The sequence below is a fragment of the Eschrichtius robustus genome, chromosome 10, assembly GCF_028021215.1.
Source record: "Eschrichtius robustus isolate mEscRob2 chromosome 10, mEscRob2.pri, whole genome shotgun sequence".
Taxonomy (NCBI): Eukaryota; Metazoa; Chordata; class Mammalia; order Artiodactyla; family Eschrichtiidae; genus Eschrichtius; species Eschrichtius robustus.
The window spans coordinates 65241536-65261657 of NC_090833.1; the positions used below are offsets into that span (position 1 = coordinate 65241536).

The 20122-nt window shown below is 37.1% G+C and overlaps 1 protein-coding gene across 9 annotated transcripts in view; it reads left to right on the top strand.

Moving 5' to 3' along the window:
- The window catches only part of CCDC171 (coiled-coil domain containing 171), a 365291-nt gene that overhangs the window by 9646 nt on the left and 335523 nt on the right, over nucleotides 1-20122 (top strand). For all 9 annotated transcript variants that reach the window (XM_068551775.1, XM_068551774.1, XM_068551781.1 and 6 more), the window contains one exon: nucleotides 7740-7875. In XM_068551775.1, the coding sequence (XP_068407876.1) occupies nucleotides 7740-7875 (136 nt within the window). The remainder of the gene's footprint in view (nucleotides 1-7739; nucleotides 7876-20122) is intronic.

Here is a 20122-nt window from a genome sequence, read left to right on the forward strand (position 1 = left end):
TCCACTTCTCTAAATCTTTTCGTCTGCTTATTCATTCTTACTTGGCTTGCCACAATCTGTGTTGCTGTGTTTCCTCTTATTTCCTCATTGCCCCAGCTCTGATTCATCACTCTACCTACTTAAGCGTTCTGTTAGTTTTAGCTCCTGTTGCTAACTGCTCCTTTTCTTGGAGTTTACATTCTAAGAATTGCTGTTGCTCAATCTTTTTTGTACCATTCATATATGCCTTTGGGTGAGGTGCCTACCTTTGGTTTATTCATATCTCATGTGAATAATATAAAAACTCTGAGTCCATAATACGAAACGGAGCCATTTTGGAGAGTGCAACTCAAAGTGTGGTTTACGAAGAAATAAGTACAGAAATTGAAAGCAAGTGTTTAGAAACTTTTATAATCATGTAACAGAGTAATTTTCTGTTTGTTGACTCTAATAATAAAAAAACACTTAGAGTTGAATTTTATCTGTTTTTACATTTTCTTTTTTAGTTATCCCTTTTAAATATATTTTACAGAAGCAATGGGAGTTGGGTGGGGATAGTCCTTGCTCACATTTAGTTTGAAAAGAACTGATCTTGAGCACCTTTTCAGCAAGGATGTGTGGGTGGGGTAAGTACCATGACTAACATGTACTTTGCTTTATAAATAGGATTTGCTATGTAAACGTTTCCCACCTGTCTTTAGGAGCTACCTTAAATCCTTTCTGGAGCAAGGCAGAGAATAAATGAGTAAAATATTAATATTTTTCTTTACTAAAATTTTATCTTAAAAAGAATTTTTTCTTTTATCAGATGTTTAAAGGGTTAAGAGTGAGGTCTCATCAGCTGGTTCTCCACCACTATGGTGAGGAAGATGGTTCAAAAACTGCTAAAGGGAGTGTTTTAAGGTTCCTTCTTACTCTGATATCCTATCTTATATACGTGCAGATGTATATATATATATGTATTTTTTAAAAATTTATTTTATTTATTTATCGCTGTGTTGGGTCTTCGTTTCTGTGCGAGGGCTTTCTCTAGTTGTGGCAAGCGGGGGCCACTCTTCATTGCGGAGCGTGGGCCTCTCACTGTCGCGGCCTCTCGTTGCGGAGCACAGGCTCCAGACGTGCAGGCTCAGTAATTGTGGCTCACGGGCCCAGTTGCTCCGCGGCATGTGGGATCTTCCCAGACCAGGGCTCGAACCCGTGTCTCCTGCATTGGCAGGCAGATTCTCAACCACTGCGCCACCAGGGAAGCCCGATATGTATATTTTAATGCAGATAATGCATGTGTTTTTAGAATAATTTAAAAAATACAAATGAATAAAACAATGAAACTGCTTATAATCCTACCACTTAGAGTTAACTACCGACAGTAGTTTGGTATTTACTTGCCCAGACCTTTTCTTTTGAACATATAAATATATATTTAAAAAATTAGAATAATATTTTACATTATTTAGTATCTTGCTTTATCAATTTTGGGGGAACATCTTGCCAAATTAATATACATCTGTCATAATTTTTAATGGTTAAATTACTCTTCAGAATTCTAGAATCTGGACCAATGAAGTTATTTAAACTCTGCTATTTACCACAAATGTACGTTCTGTTTCTATAGATTTGCCTTTTTTGAACAATTCATATAAATGGGGTCATACAATATGTGGTCATTTGTGTCTGGCTTCTTTTCAGTGGGCATGTTCTTCAGATTTATTATGTTGTAACATGTGTCAGTACTTTGTTTCTTCTTATTGCTCAATATTATTCCATTTTATGGATATATACATTTTAGTTAACCATTCACCAGTTGATGGACATTTGGGCTGTTTCCACATTTTGCCTATTATGAATAACGCTGCTATAAACACTTGTGTGCAAGTCTTTGTGTAGACATATTTTATATCTCTTGGGTAGATTCTTAGGAGCACCATTACTTCATCATATAGTAAATTTATGTTAAAATTTTTAAGAAACTGCCAAATTGTATTCTAAAGTGACTGAACCATTTTACATTTCCACCAGCAGTGTATAAGGGTTTTATACATTTCCACATCCTCCCCAACACTTGTTGTTTTCTGACTTTTTGATTATAGCCATTCCAGTGAGAGTAAAGTAATATATCATTGTGATTTTATTTTGTGTTTTCCTAGTGAGCAATGATGTTGAACATCTTTGCATGTGCTATTCTTGGCCGTTTGTGTATCTTCATTGGTGAAAAGCCTACTCAGATCTTTTGCCTGATTTTAAATTGAGTTATTCATCTTTTTGTTATCGAGCTTCAAGAGTTCTTTATATATTCTAGGGGCTTCCCTGGTGGCACAGTGGTTAAGAATCCGCTTGCCAATGCAGGGGACACGGGTTCGAGCCCTGGTCCGGGAAGATCCCACATGCCACGAAGCAACTAAGCCCGTGTGCCACAACTACTGAAGCCCACGCGCCTAGAACCCATGCTCCGCAACAAGATAAGCCACCGCAATGAGAAGCCCGCGCACTGCAACGAAGAGCAGCGCCCCCTCGCCACAACTAGAGAAAAGCCCGTGTGCAATGAAGACCCAACACAGCCAAAAATAAAAAAAAAATAAAATAAATTTATTAAAAAAAAAAGTTTTTTATGTATTCTGGATACAAATCCTTTATCAGATATATAATTTGCAAATATCTTTTCCCATTTGTTGGCTTGACTTCATTTTCTTAATAATGTCTTTTGAAGTATAAAAGTTATTAAGTTTTAGGAAGTTCAATTCTTTTTCTTTATGGATTGTGCTTTTGGTTTCATATCGAAGAAATTTTGCCCAACTTAAGGTCTTGAAGATTTTTCTCCTAAGTTTTTTTCTAGAATTTTTATAATTTTAGTTCTTACATTTAGGTCCAGGCTCCATTTTAAGTTACTTTGTAGTATATGGTGTGAGGAAAGGGTCTAAATTTATCTTTTTGCCTGTGGAGATCAGTTGTTTTAGCACCATTTGTTGATAAGACTATCTTTTCCCCATTGAATTGTCTTGACACCTTTGTTGAAAATTAATTGACTGTATATATATGACTTTATTTCTGTGGTCTCAATTCTGGTACACTGATTTACATGTTTATTCTTTTTTTTTTTTTTTTACATGTTTATTCTTAATTCAAATTCTCTACTTTATTTATTTATTTATTTATTTATTTATTTATTTATTTTTGGCTGTGTTGGGTCTTTGTTTCTGTGTGAGGGCTTTCTCTAGTTGTGGCAAGTGGGGGCCGCTCTTCATCGCGGTGCGCGGGCCTCTCACTATCGTGGCCTCTCCCGTTGCGGAGCACAGGCTCCAGACGCGCAGGGTCAGCAATTGTGGCTCACGGGCCTAGTCGCTCCGCGGCATGTGGGATCTTCCCAGACCAGGGCTCGAACCCGTGTCCCCTGCATTGGCAGGCAGATTCTCAACCACTGCGCCACCAGGGAAGCCCTCTACTGTTTTGATTACTGTAGCTTTATGGTAAGTTTTGAATTTAGAAGGTGCAAGTCCTCCCATTAGTTTTTCTTAAAGATTATTTTGGTTTTTCTGAGTCCTTTGCTTTTTCATATAATTTTTAGGGTCAGCTTGTCAATTTCTGCAAAAAAAAGCCTGCTGGGATTTTGGTAGGGAATATGTTGAATCTGTAGATCAATTTGGGGAAAGTGGCCATCTTAAAATCCTAGTCTTCAAATACATGAATGTGAATGTGGAATGTCTTTTCATTTACTTAGGTCTTCAGTTTAGTTCAACAATAATTTATGCTTTTCAGTGTAGAAGTCTTGCACATTTTTTGTTAAATTTAATCCTAAATCTATTTTATTTACTTGATGCTATTATAAGTGGAATTATTTTTTAAATTTCAGTTTTGGATTATTTATTGCTAGTGTTTAGAAATGTGATTGGTTTTTGCATATTGATCTTATATTCTGTGACCTTGCTGAAATTGTTTTTTAGTTCTAGTCTTTTTGCTTCATAATGGATTTCTTTGGATAATCTTACAGGATCATGTTCTTTGCAATTAAAGACAGTTTTACTTCTTCCCTTCCAGTATATGTGCCTTTTATTTCTTTTCCTTTTTTTTTTTTTTTTTCCTGATTGCACTGTCTAGAACCTCCAATACAGTCTTGAATAGAAGTATTACTAGCAGACATCTTTGTTTTGTTCCCAGTCTTAGGGGAAGCTTTCAGTGTTTCACCATTAAGTTTGATGCTACTTTTTGGCAGTTTTTCATAGAGGCCCTTTATCAGATTGATGAAATTTCCTTGTATTCCTAGTTTGTTAAGAGTTATTTTTTATTTTTTATTTTTTTAAATCATGAATGGGTGTTGGATTTTGTCAAATACTTTTTCTGTATCTATTGAGATGATCATATAGTTTTCATCCTTTGTTTTAGTAAAATGGTATATTACATCACTTGAGTTTCAGACATTATACCAATTTTCTATTTTGGGGATAAATCCCAATTAATCATGTTGTTATTTAATTCTTTCAAGATGTTGCTGGATTTGATTTGCTGATGTTTTGTTGAGGATTTTTTGTATCTCTATTCATGAAAGATATTGGTCTGTACTCTTCCTTTCTTGAGATGTCTGCCATATTTTGGTATTAGGTAATGCTGGACTCATAATGATTTGGAGAAATGTTTCCTCCTCCTCTAATGTGAGGACTGGTATTATTTCTTCCTTAAGGTTTGGTAGAATCTGGACTTGGGCTTTCTCTATGATTAGATTTTTAAAATTATTAATTCAATGTTGTTATCTGTTATAGGTCTATTCAGATTTTCTCTTTCTTTTTGAGTTAGTTTTAGTAACTACTGTCTTTTTAGGAATTTTTCCATTTGATTTAAATTGTCTAATTTGTTAGCATAAAGTTGTTCATGGTATTCATTATAATCCTTCTAGGTTAGTAGTGCCATTCCCTCTTTTATTCTTTGCTTATACTTTGAGTTTCTTCTCTTTTTTCTTTGTCTAGCTAACCAAAGGTTTATCAAGTTTATTCATCTATTTAAAGAATCAAATTTTGGTTTCATTGATTCTCTGTTGTTTTATTTTAGTCTTATTTTAAAAAAATTACATATGCATGTTATTTAAAGACTAATTGTTCTAAAAGGCTTACTTACTGCTGTTAGGAAAAATAACAGTACTTATTACCTTGAGACAAATAACTTTCTTTATCCCTAGAAAGAATCATTTTCAACTCTCTGAGATGGTTTTTTAAAATCCGTATCTCTTCAAAAATTTTTTTTTTATTGCTATTTGATTTTTCATGTTTAGCCATTATCTACTGACTTTCCACTATAGAAGTTCTTAATTTAGTTTTCATTCATACTTGCCTCCCTTTTCTATTCTCTCGTCATTTAGTGATATATAATCTTGGTTAGATTAATCAATGTTTACATTATCATATAATTATCAAAACTTCCCAGTTGAGCCATGTAGTAGTATTCAGTGACAATTTTTTCTCTCGTATACATTTTGTTTTTCTTGGATTTAATTAATAGTTGTCTCATTTATTGTTTACTTGGCTTAATTTCCATGAACTTACGAATTCAACTTCATACTCCCACCAAGTTTTATAAATCTCTCAATATGTTCACATAGTTGATGTATTCTGTTATTTTCTCTTTTCATCTTAAAGAAATTGCTCCTGGAGGCATTGGCCAGTACAGTTGGAACAGATTGCCCTTTAAGTGATTTGCTGCACAAATTTCACTGGGTGCTTCCTTTCATCACTATCTTAGACATCCCTTTGCTGTTTTCTTATCTAGAATACCCTACTTCTGGGATCCCATTTCTTTCTCAGCGTGGGTCCTTATTTTGGTGAAACAAGTCTTCCAATAGCCCCTTATAAATGTTTTGATGTCTTGTAGATCTGAAATAGCCTTTCTCATACTCTTGTCTTTGAATGGTACTTGTTGAGCATAACATTCTAAATTGGAAATTATTTTCTCTTGGAATTATTTTAGGCATCTGGGAGATTTTTAAATTTACATTTATTTATTTAGTTTTTCATTTCTTAGTTTGTGTTTTTGATTTCCAAGAGCTCTTTTATGTTCTATGAATATTTCATTTTTAATTACATCCAGTTTTTGTTTTATGGATTTTTTTATCCTCTTCTATTTTTCTGAGGATTTTAATATTAGGGGTTTTTTCTTTCTCTTTTTTTAAAGTTATCTTTTCCCTGCATCATCTTTGACTTCTTCCCTGCCCCTTGTAGTCTCTGTCTTTCTTATCAGATGCTGCTTAACTTCTGGTGATCCTTGGCTCTCTGTTCATATTTAAAAGTAGAGGCCTAAAAAGATGATTGGAAGCTCAGTGTATGAGGCATTCTCTGTAGGGTGATCTGGTTAAGCTGTTTTGCTGGAGAACCCCTAACATCAGCATCTTTAGGTCTTTTTCACCTTGCTGGTTAGATTCTCCAGGGAGGATCCTTCTAGTCTCTGCTTTGGCTGACATTGTTCTGTTAGACAATAAGTATTAGAAGACCAGGGAAGGGCTTCCCTGGTGGCGCAGTGGTTGAGAATCTGCCTGCCAATGCAGGGGACACGGGTTCGAGCCCTGGTCTGGGAAGATCCCACATGCCGCGGAGCAGCTGGGCCCGTGAGCCGCAATTACTGAGCCTGTGTGTCTGGAGCCTGTGCTCCGCAACAAGAGAGGCCACGATAGTGAGAGGTCCGCGCACCACGATGAAGAGTGGCCCATGCTTGCCACAACTAGAGAAAGCCCTCACACAGAAACAAAGACCCAACACAGCCATAAATAAATAAATTAATTAATTAATTAAAAAAAAAAACAAAAAAAAACTAGCTGTTAAAAAAAAATAAAGAAGACCAGGGATATAATTTATTATATAACTTTTTACTCGAGTCTCTTGCTTTTGGTATGGAACACTTACCCGATTTGTATCTGATGTCTCCAATCCAGAGACGTTCTGTTTTATCCTCTCCAGGGGATAAACCCCTAGTGTTCTGCCAGAGTGGGGAAGAAATCAATACCCAGTTGTGTGGTGTATAGGGTAGAGGATCTGAGGATCTTATTATTTCTTTGGCAGACGTTCAACCAATTCTCCTGTTTTCTGCTCTGCTTTTACCCCCATTTTGAAAGGTGTTGCCAGTGAACTAAGCTTTTTGGGACTCTGGTGTAAATCAGGTTGCTTTTCCTACTGTTGGCTTTGAATTCAGCTCTCTTATATAAATCACTTACCAGTTATTCACCTGCGTTCCAACTTCCAGTATTTATTGCTGTTGTCTTATCTCTGGTACTAATTCTACTTGTGAGTTTATATCTCTAAATTCTCTTTGCTGTTAAATTAGTTAAAATTTTAATTTTACTTTTGGGGAGAGAGTAGAACTTTACTCTGCCATTTAAAAGCATGAGTCTGTATTCTCTTATACTTTCTCTTTTTGTAATATGTGTTATATTTGCAATGAGTAAAATATGTTATTTAAAAAGGTTAAAAGGAAAGAACTCAGTCTTCTCCAAAACTTGCCAGCTTGTGATAGGATCAGATAACCTTTATTGCCTATCTTGGACAATATGGTGGTTTCCCAGTGGACAGTGGTTTGTTTCTAGTCATATACTGCTTTGCATTTCTATCTAGCTTTTGAAATCAATATCTTTTACTGGCATGTAAGTTTCTTTAGGGTAAGGACCGTAACATATTCCCTGGTTTTTTTTTTTTTTCCCCCTGTTTTTTTTGAAAAATAAGTTATCAGAAATACGGGAAATGCTGGAAATTTACTTAATAATAATTATATTTTATTTTGATCTCATTTTATAGGTTGAAGAATGCCTCATTTGATATAAAACAAATGGTTAAAAATGAAACAGACTTGGATATTACTGCTGATCTCAGAAAGAAACTCCATCGGGCTAAGAAAGAAAAATTAGAAATAACAACCAAGCACAATGCAGAGGTAGAATTTATTTTCTTCTCAAATAATGTTAAAAGTAGAGTTTGATTATTTTAGATTCATTTCATATTAGAAACTACTTGTTTTAACATTTATCACTGTAACATTCTTGTGCTTAAAAAGGACATTAATAAAACAGATGGTTTTTTTAAATACAGTGGAATTGTATAGGAGTGTTAAAGTAGAAATTTAATGAAGTGTTGTATTTATTGGTATGTTGCCTTAATTTTATTTTAATTAATGAATTATATTTGCTCAAAAGTGTTAATTGATGAATGCGTTTGGTGACTAAGGGATTTGTAAATTAGGCATTTTGGAAATCTTAATGTAGTTTCCTTATGGTCTCAGTCATAGAACAGTCTCTTAAGCAATTAGATTTGAGTATGGAATTTTTGATCAGTGTAATTCATGAATTATCTCAGTTTCTTTTTCAATTGTATCATTATATCTTTTATTTTATTAGTATGTGTGTGTATATATATAAATATATGTATTTCATATGTATTTGCGTATATTCCAAGGACAGAAGTTATTTTTTACTCTAGGATAATTCATGAATTATATGTTTATGTCTCTTCTGTCTGTTGTCTTTCTTCTCTGTTTTCTTCTTTTTCTTTATTTAAATCTTACTCATTCTTAAAGCTCAGCTTAGGCAGCCCGATGTAGTGGAAAGAATATCAAGTTACAGAGACCTGGACTCGTTCTTGGCCCTTCCATTTACAAGATATGTGACCTTGGGCGAGTTATTTATCCTGTACATCTTTGGTTTCTCATTGTGAAATGCTGGTCCCAAAGGGTTGTTGAGATAATTAAATGAAATAGAATTTGAGAAGTGTCTGTGCACTGTAATAGTAGTTGTAATTTATTGACAGTTAAGCATAAACAGTGTATTTTCCTTCCCTTTTTGCTAAATTCTGATGCTGTTCTGTCAGGAAACCTTTTAAAGCCTTGCTAGGTGAAAATGATTACTCCTTTCTTTCCTCTCCCATAACATGTTGCTGTTACAGATATTTTAGAGCTAAAACATTTATTTCACGCTTACCTGCGCTTCTTTAGTCCTTAAGCTTTGTGAGAGCTGAAAGTAGTGACCATGCTTTGTCCCTGTACCTGTCGAGTTGCTTATTGGCACGTAGTAGGCCCTCAGTAGCTGTGTGTTGAATAAACGTTTGGAAAAATGATTTTTTTCAGGTTCTCTAAGGAACAGTGGTTTATGATTAAAATAACAAGCAATCAATCTATGACTGTTTTATATGTATTTTTAATGGCAATTGAGGTAATTTTAAAGTGATAATTGAAGTAGTAATTGCTTTTATTTATGTTGTACTATTACATACTGAATATAAAGTAGTATTTGTTAAATGGGTGCTAATTGTTCATAATCTCCAAAACTTATTTTTAAAAACCAAATGTACATTTTACTTGACAATATTAGTGTCATGATAATCATTCATCCATTAAATATATTCTTTCACATATATTTATAGTTATCACATTTCTCTTACCAGAACATACATTTATTATCTTTTATTTGATCAAAATATTTTGAATTATGTGTTCACATTAAAGAGATTGGAAATTATCTCACGGAAGAAAGAGAATTTTCTCAAAATAGGTAGTTATAGTTGGTTCAACTCCAGGTTTGTATTACTGTTCAGTTTTACTGTTTCAATTATTTGTTTAGCTGATTTTACTCATATCATGTAGTAATTTTTTTAGCCACGTAATTTCTAAATATGTCCATTATAAAGCAAGGCAGAGAGGAATGAAACTATCTAAAAACTAAGGCCAGATATTTGCCTTATCAGGTACTCCTAATGCTAACACACTGGGTGATTAGCACAAAATTTCTTTAAAATCTAAGTGTCCCATCAATAGATGAGTGGATAAAGAAAATGTTTCAAATATATATATATACACATATATATGTATATATATATTATTTTTTAAAAAAATTTATTTCTTTATTTTTGGCCGCATTAGGTCTTTGTTGCTGCGTGCGGGCTTTCTCTAGTTGCGGCGAGCAGGGGCTACTCTTCGTTGCAGTGCGTGGGCTTCTCATTGCATTGGCTTCTCTTGTTGCGGAGCACGGGCTCTAGGCATGCGGGCTTCAGTAGTTGTGGCACGCAGGCTCAGTAGTTGTGGCTCGTGGGCTCTAGAGTGCAGGCTCAGTAGTTGTGGCACACAGGCTTAGTTGCTCTGCAGCAGGTGGGATCTTCCTGGACCAGGGCTCGAACCTGTGTCCCCTGCATTGGCAAGCAGATTCTTAACCACTGCACCACCAGGGAAGTCCGTGTGTGTGTGTGTGTGTGTGTGTGTGTGTATAAAATGGAATATTATTCATCTATAAAAAAAGAGTGACATCTTGCCATTTGTGACAATATAGATGGACCTTGGGGCCATTATGGTAAGTGAAATAAGTCAGACAGAGAAAGACAAATACTTGAGGGACCTTCAAGATAGCAGAGGATTAAGATGTGGAGATCACCTTCCTTCCCACAGATACATCAAAAATACATCTACATGTGGAACAACTCCTACAGAACACCTACTGAACGCTGGCAGGAGACCTCAGACTTCCCAAAAGGCAAGAAACTGCCCGCGTACCTGGGCAGGGCAAAAGAAAAAAGGAATAACAGAGACAGAAGAATAGAGACAGGACCTTCCCCTCTGGGAGGGAGCTGTGAAGGAGGAAAAGTTGCCACACACTAGGAAGCCCCTTCACTGGTGGAGACGGGGGGGTGGGCGGTGGGGGAAGCATTGGAGCCATGGAGGAGAGCACAGCAACAGGGGTGCAGAGGGTAAAGCAGAGAGATTCCCGCACAGAGGATTGGTTACGACCAGCACTCACCAGCCTGAGAGGCTTGCCTGCTCACCCGTTGGGACGGGTGTGGGCTGGGAGATGAGGCTCCGGCTTCAGAGGTCAGATCCCAGGGAGAGGACTGGGGTTGGCTGCGTGAACACAGCCTGAAGGGGGCTAGTGCACAACAGCTATCTGGGAGGGAGTCTGGGAAAAAGTCTGGACCTGCCTAAGAGGCAAGAGACTATTGTTTCAGGGTGCACGAGGAGAGGGGATCCAGAGCACCACCTAAACAAGCTCCAGAGACAGGCGCGAGCTGCGGCTATCAGCGCGGACACCAGAGATGGGCATGAAATGCTAAGGCTGCTGCTGCAGCCACCAAGAAGCCTGTGTGCAAGCACAGGTCACTATCCACACCTCCCCTCCCGGGAGCCTATGCAGCCCGCCACTGCCAGGGTCCCGTGATGCAGGGATAACTTCCCTGGGAGAACACACATCGTGCCTCAGGCTGTTAAAACGTCATGCTGGCCTCTGCCGCTGCAGGCTCACCCCGCATTCTGTACCTCTCCTTCTCCCTGGCCTGAGTGAGCCAGAGCTCCCGAATCAGCTGCTTCTTTAACCCCGTCCTGTCTGGGCGGGGAACAGATGCCCTCAGGCAACCTACGTTCAGAGGAGGGGCCAAATCCAAAGCTGAACCCCATGAGCTGTACGAACAAAGAAGAGAAAGGGAAATCTCTCCCAGCAGCCTCAGGAGCAGCGGATTAAATCTCCACAATCAACTTGATGTGCCCTGCATCTGTGGAATACCTGAATAGAAAATGAATCATCCCAAAATTGGGGCGGTGGACTTTGGGAGCAACTGTAGACTTGGGGTTTGCTTTTTGCATCTAATTTGTTTCTGGTTTTATGTTTATTTTAGTTTAGTATTTAGAGCTTATTATCACTGGTAAATTTGTTTATTGATTTGGTTGCTCTCTTCCTTTTTTTAAAAATATATATATATATTTTCTTTTTCTCTTTTTGTGAGTGTACATGTGTATCCTTCTCTGTGTGATTTTGTCTGTATGGCTTTGCTTTTACCATTTGTCCTAGGGTTCTGTCTTTCCATTTTTTTTTTTTTTTTTTTGGATAGTTTTTAGCGCTTGTTATCATTGGTGGCTTTGTTTTTTGGTTTGGTTGTTCTGTTCTTTTTATTTTTATTACTTTTTTATTTTTAATAATTTATTTTTTATTTTAATTAATTTTATTATTTTCTTTCTTTCTGTCTTTCTTTTTCCTCCCTTTTCTTCTGAGCTGAGTGCCTGACAGGGTCTTGGTGCTCTGGCCAGGTGTCAGGCCTGAACCTCTGAGGTGGGAGAGCCTAGTTCAGGACATTTGTCCACCAGAAACCTCCCAGCCCCACATAAAATCAAATGGCAAGAGCTCTCACAGAGATCTCCATCTCAACGCTAAGACCCAGCTCCACGCAACCAGCAAGCTACAGTGCTGGACAGCCTATGCCAAACAGCTAGCAACACAGGAACACAACCCCACCCATTAGCAGAGAGGCTGCCTGAAATCATAATCAGTTCACAGACACCCCAAAACACACCACCAGACATGGTTCTTCCCACCAGAAAGAAAAGATCCATCCCCACCCACTGGAACACAGGCACCAGTCCCCTCCAGCAGGAAGCCTACACAACTCACTGAACCAACCTTATCCACTGGGGGCAGACACCAAAAACAACGTGAACTACGAACCTGCAGCCTGCGAAAGGACACCCCAAGCACAGTAAGTTAAGCAAAATGAGAAGACAGAGAAATACCCAGCAGATGAAGGAGCAAAGTAAAAACCCACCAGACCAGACAAATGAAGAGGAAATAGGCAGCCTACCTGAAAAAGAATTCAGAGTAATGATAGTAAAGATGATCCCAAATCTTGGAAATAGAATGGAGAAAATACAAGAAATGTTTAACAAGGACCTAGAAGAACTAAAGAGCAAACAAACAATGATGAACAACACAATCAATGAAATTAAAAGTTCTCTAGAAGGAATCAATAGCAGAATAACTGAGGCAGAAGAACGGATAAATGACCTGGAAGATAAAATGGTGGAAATAACTACCGCAGAGCAGAATAAAGAAAAAAGAATGAAAAGAATTGAGGACAGTCTCAGAGACCTCTGGGACAACATTAAATGCACCAACATTTGAATTATAGGGGTCCCAGAAGAAGAAGAGAAAAAGAAAGGGACTGAGAAAATATTTGAGGAGATTATAGTTGAAAACTTCCCTAACATGGGAAAGGAAATAGTCAATCAAGTCCAGGAAGCAGAGAGAGTCCCATACAGGATAAATCTAAGGAGAAACATGCCAAGACCCATATTAATCAAACTATCAAAAATAAAATATGAAGGAAAAATATTAAAAGCAGCAAGGGAAAAGCAACAAATAACATACAAGGGAAACCCCATAAGGTTAACAGCTGATCTTTTAGCAGAGACTCTGCAAGTCAGAAGGGAGTGGCACGACATATTTAAAGTGATGAAAGGGGAAAACCCACAACCAAGATTACTCTACCCAGCAAGGATCTCATTCAGATTTGATGGAGAAATTAAAACCTTTACCTACAAGCAAAAGCTAAGAGAATTCAGCACCACCAAACCAGCCGTACAACAAATGCTACAGGAACTTCTCTAGGCAGGAAACACAAGAGAAGGAAAAGACGTACAAAAACAAACCCAAAACAATTAAGAAAATGGTAATAGGAACATACATATTGATAATTGCCTTAAATGTAAATGGATTAAATGCACCAACCAAAAGACATAGACTGGCTGAATGGGTACAAAAACAAGACCCGTATATATGCTGTCTACAAGAGACCCACTTCAGACCTAGGGACACATACAGACTGAAAGTGAGGGGATAGAAAAAGATATTCCATGCAAATGGAAATCAAAAGAAAGCTGGAGTAGCAGTTCTCATATCAGACAAAATAGACTTTAAAATAAAGACTACTATAAGAGACAATGAAGGACACTACATAATGATCAAGGGAGCAATCCAAGAAGAAGGTATAACAATTGTAAATATTTATGCACCCAACATAGGAGCGTCTCAATACATAAGGCAAATGCTAACAGTCATAAAAGGGGAAATCGAGAGTAACACAGTCATAGTAGGGGACTTTAACACCCCACTTTCACCAATGGACAGATCATCCAAAATGAAAATAAATAAGGAAACACAAGCTTTAAATGACACATTACACAAGATGGACTTAATTGATATTTATAGGACATTGCATCCAAAACCAACAGAATACACTTTCTTCTCAAGTGCTCATGGAACATTCTCCAGGATAGATCATATCTTGGGTCAGAAATCAAGCCTTGGTAAATTTAAGAAAATTGAAATCGTATCAAGTATCTTTTCTGACCACAACGCTAGGAGACTACATATCAATTACAGGAAAAAAAACTGTAAGACATACAAACACATGGAGGCTAAACAATACACTACTAAATAACCAAGAGATCACTGAAGAAATCAAACAGGACATCAAAAAATACCTAGGAACAAATGACAATGAAAACACCACGACCCAAAACCTACGGGATGCAGCAAAAGCAGTTCTAAGAGGGAAGTTTATAGCAATACGATCCTACCTCAAGAAACAAGAAAAACCTCAAATAAACAACCTAACCTTACACCTAAAGCAATTAGAGAAAGAAGAACAAAAAAACCCCCAAAGTTAGCAGAAGGAAGGAAGTCATAAAGGTCAGATCTGAAATAAATGAAAAAGAAATGAAGGAAACGATAGCAAAGATCAATTAAACTAAAACCTGGTTCTTTGAGAAGATAAGCATAATTGATTAAACCATTAGCCAGACTCATCAAGAATAAAAGGGAGAAGGCTCAAATCAATAGAATTAGAAATGAAAAAGAAGTAACAGCTGACACTGCAGAAACACAAAGATCATGAGAGATTACTACAAGCAACTATATGCCAATAAAATGGACAACCTGGAAGAAATGGACAAATTCTTGGAAAAGCACAATGTTCCGAGACTGAACCAGGAAGAAATAGAAAATATAAACAGACCAATCACAAGCTCTGAAATTGAAACTGTGATTAAAAATTATCCAACAAACAGGAGTCCAGGACCAGATGGCTTCACAGGTGAATTCTTTCAAACATTGAGAGAAGAGCTAACACCTATTCTTCTCAAACTCTTCCAAAATATAGCAGAGGGAGGAACACTCCCAAACTCATTCTGCGAGGCCACCATCACCCTGATACCAAAACCAGACAAAGATGTCACAAAAAAAGAAAACTACACACCAGTATCACTGATGAACATAGATGCAAAAATCCTCAACAGACAGAATTCAGCAGCACATTAAAGGGATCATACACCATGATCAAGTGGGGTTTATCCCAGGAATGTAAGGATTCTTCAATATATGCAAAGCAATCAATGTGATACATCATATTAACAAACTGAGGATAAAAACCATATGATCATCTCAATGGACACAGAAAAAGCTTTCTACAAAATTCAACACCCATTTATGATTAAAAACCCTCCAGAAAATAAGCATAGAGGGAACTTACCTCAACATAATACAGGCCATATATGACAAACCCATAGCTAGCATCGTTCTCAGTGGTGAAAAACTGAAACCATTTCCACTAAGATCAGGAACAAGACAAGGTTGCCCACTCTCACCACTATTATTCAATATAGTTTTGGAAGTTTAGCCACAGCAGTCAGAGAAGAAAAAGAAATAAAAGGAATCCAAATTGGAAAAGAAGAAGTAAAGCTGTCACTATTTACAGATGACATGATACTATACATAGAAAATCCTAAAGATGCTACCAGAAAACTACTAGAGCTAATCAATGAATTTGGTAAAGTAGCAGGATACAAAATTAATACACACAAATCTCTTTCATTCCTATACACTAATGATGAAAAATCTGAAAGAGAAATTAAGGAAACACTCCCATTTACCATTGCAACAAAAAGAATAGAATACGTAGGAATAAACCTACCTAAGGAGACAAAAGACCTGTATGCAGAAAACTGTAAGACACTGATGAAAGAAATTAAACGTGATACAAACAGATAGAGAGATATACCATGTTTTTGGATTGGAAGAATAAACATTGTGAAAATGACTATACTACCCAAAGCAATCTTCAGTTCCAGTGCAATCCCTATCAAACTACCAATGGCATTTTTCACAGAACTAGAACAAAAAATTTCACAGTTTGTATGGAAACACAAAAGACCCCGAATAGCCCAAGCAATCTTGAGAAAGAAAAACGGAGCTGGAGGAATCAGGCTCCCTGACTTCAGACTATATTACAAAGCTGCAGTAATCAAGACAGTATGGTACTGGCACAAAAACAGAAATATAGATCAATGAAACAGGATAGAAAGCCCAGAGATAAACCCATGCACATATGGTTACCTTATCTTTGATAAATGAGACAAGAATATACAATGGAGAATAGACAGCCTCTTTGATAAGTGGTGCTGGGAAAACTGGACAGCTACATGTAAAAGAATGAAATTAGAACACTCCCTAACAGCATACACAAAAATAAACTCAAAATGGATTAAAGACCTAAATGTAAGGCCAGACACTATAAAACTCTTAGAGGAAAGCATAGGCAGAACACTCTATGACATAAATCACAGCAAGATCCTTTTTGACCCAGCTCCTAGAGAAATGGAAAAAAAAACAAAAAGAAACAAATGGGACCTAACGAAACTTAAAAGCTTTTGCACAGCAAAGGAAACTAAACAAGATGAAAAGAACAACCCTCAGAATGGGAGAAAATATTTGCAAATGAAGCAACTGACAAAGGATTATTCTCCAAAATATACAAGCAACTCATGCAGCTCAATATTAATAAAACAAAGAACCCAATCCAAAAATGGGCAGAAGACCCAAATAGACATTTCTCCAAAGAAGATGTACAGATTGCCAACAAACACATGAAAGGATGCTCAACAGCACTAATCATTTGAGAAATGCAAATCGAAAGTACAGTGAAAAAAAAAACAAAGTGCAATGAGATATCACCTCACACTGGTCAGAAGAGCCATCATCAAAAAATCTACAAAGGGTATATGCTGGAGAGGGTGTGGAGAAAGGGGAACCCTCTTGCACTGTTGGTGGGAATGTAAACTGATACAGCCACTATGGAGAACAGTATGGAGGTTCCTTAAAAAACTAAAAACAGAACTACCATACGACCCAGCAATCCCACTACTGGGCATATACCCTGAGAAAACCATAATTCAAAAAGAGTCATGTATCCCAGTGTTCATTGCAGCACTATTTACAATAGCCAGGACATGGAAGCAACCTAAGTGTCCATCAACAGATGAAAGGATAAAGCAGATGTGGTACATATATACAATGGAATATTACTGAGCCATAAAAAGAAACAACATTGAGTTATTTGCAATGAGGTGGATGGACCTAGAGACTGTCATACAGAGTGAAGTAAGTCAGAAAGAGAAAAACAAATACCGTATGCTAACACATATATATGGAATCTAAAAAAAAAACAAAAAGTGGTTGTGAAGAACCTAGGGACAGGACAGGAATAAAGGCGCAGATGTAGAGAATGGACTTGAGGACATGGGGAGGGGGAAGGTTAAGCTGGGATGAAGTGAGAGAGTTGCATGGACATATATACACTACCAAATGTAAAATAGATAGCTAGTTGGAAGCAGCTGCATGGCACAGGGAGATTAGCTCCATGATTTGTGACCACCTAGAGGGGTGGGTTAGGGAGGGTGGGAGGGAGACGCAAGAGGGAGGAGAAATGGGGATAAATTTATATGTAGCTGATTTACTTTGTTATACAGCAGAAACACAACATTGTAAAGCAATTATACTCCAATAAAGATGTTAAAAAAAAAGACAAATACTGTATGGTATCATTTATAGGTGGAATTTAAAAATTAAAGGAAACCCCAAGCTCTCAGATACAGAGAATAAATTGGTGGTTGTCAGAGGCAGGGGGTGGGTGGAGGTAGGTGAAATGGGTGAAGGGGGTCAAAAGGTACAAACTTTAAGTCCTGGGGATGTAATATACAGCATGACAACTATAGTTAATAATGTACTGTATTGCATTTTTGAAAGTTGCTAAGATAGTAGATCTTAAAAGTTCTCATCACAAGAAAAAAATTATAACTAGGTATGGTGACGAATGTTAACTAGAATTATGTGGTGATCATTTTGCACTATATATAAATATTAAATCATTATATTGTACACCTGAAACTAATATGTCAGTTATACCACAATAAAAAATAATAAAAATCTTTAAAATGACTTCTCTAGGAATTTCATTATTGTGGATTCTTGGACAACTTATGTAATTTTTCTGAGCCCCAGTTTTCTTTCCTAGGTATGGAAATAATAGGTTACTGTTGAGAAGATTTATTAGTGGGAAGAGGGTATGGGGGAGAGCAGTTTCTTATAGACTCACAGCTTCCGAATGAAACTAAGTTGTACTAATGTGGGTGATTGAGATGGGAAAATGCCACAAGGTTTTCACTGTTGCAGTGGTTATTAAAATTATTTGAGCACAATAATACAGATGTGCAAAGCAGGACAAGAGATCATGAAGCTATTCAGATATCTCATTGGCCCCGATAGTGATGATAGGGCAAGAAAATCTTTTAGAGCAATGAGGGTGGGAGAGAACAAAGAAAAGCAATGTAACTTTCTCTAGCTAAAAGTTACTGGATACCTAGGACGAAGCAGTAGGCTTTCTAGGGTTCAAGACCTAAAGATGTTTGATCCCGCCAGATTTCTTAGGAGTAGGGGTCTTAAGCAAGTGTCCTTACAAACTGAGAAATCAAGGAATCCATGTAGTTGGATGGGGAGAAATTATATTTTTATTTTTATTAACCTCTAACTCATGTTAAGTATTTCCTTCCGTTATGAAGGGCTTGGCCCAGCCAGTTGTCCTTTTAACAGCAAGCTATAGTAGGATTAGCAGTACTTTTGAATTTATCGCCAATAGAAATTGCAGACACATACCATACTTCAGTTACTGCAAATATATTGAAATATTGTTTATACTTGTCATTACTTTGAAATGGTTATTAGACTTGTGAGTAGAACTTGTTATTTAATGTGTTATTAAAGAAGTAACATAGATTACAGCATCACAAATTGGTTGTTATATCATATATTTATTTTTATACTTTGATTCTTTTTGTTATCTTGTGTATTTTATTTTATGCATGTAATTACATTATTTTGAAAAGGCTTTGCTAGATTGCCAAAGAGGGTCATGGAGTAAAAATGGTGAAAGATCTTTTAGAGGCTGAGACATGTTGTAGGAGGGCATCAGGGAAGACATGGAGGATGACACAGAGAGGAGGTTCTAAGACAACTGGTTGAGCATAAGGCCTAAAAGAATGAAGCCTTGTTTTGAAAAGGAGGGAGATACCATTTTGTTGCTTTTGCATGTTGTAGTGCATATGTTGAACCTTAAATGAGAAAACAACCTCATGGTTGTTTTTCACAGCTAGAGGATATGTTTTTCACAGCTCTGTGGGTAGCTCTGGAAATCAAATAAGGCCCAGTCAGGCTAAAAGAGGGACATTAATTGATGGAATTGGTTGTACAGGTGATGAAAGACCTAGGAATTCAAACAGGGAATGATGAGGCCACCTAGAGATTAGTTACATCAGGAAGCCACCATCACCTCTAGGCCAGAGGACCAATGGGAGGAGTTGATGTTACCAGGGTCCAGAAGTTGGAGCTGTCTGGTGGGAGGGAGAAGCATGGTAGGGGCTGTTCAGTCAGGTTGGGATGTTGGAATGAAGGATAGGCAGCTGGAACCTGAAAAGAGATGCAGCTACTGCCAGAGACACTGCCGGAAGTAGAGCCATTTAACAATGGAGCATGGGGATTACAGTTCCTATGATATAATAGAGTAGAGCAAAAGAAGGGGGTTGAGAAATGGATCAAATGGACAAATGATTGACAGTCCACACTTTATGCTCTTCAGCATTCATTATCACTCTTCTGCTCATGTGTAACTCCCATGCAATAATATCTTGTTCCTGCGTAATCTTGCAAGGCAACGCAAATATCCTCTATACAGATATGCTCTCACCCACTCCACAATGGGAGACACAAAGGCTTATTAGTCCATTGTTTCTATCTCACAGATGATATATATATCCTCACCATGAGAATCTTACAATTTTGTGTCTCATGAATTAAATTGAGACCAATAGTACCAACATTCTTCATATAATGCCAGAGATGAGGAGCAAAGAAAAAATCACTAATATATACATATAACAGATATGCAGAGCTGCTGCAGTTCTTATTCTTAGAACTGGTCCTAGGGTTATAAGCTGATATTTTTCACTTCATTTCTGTCACAACTGATTCCTTGTTCCCCTTACCCTCTGC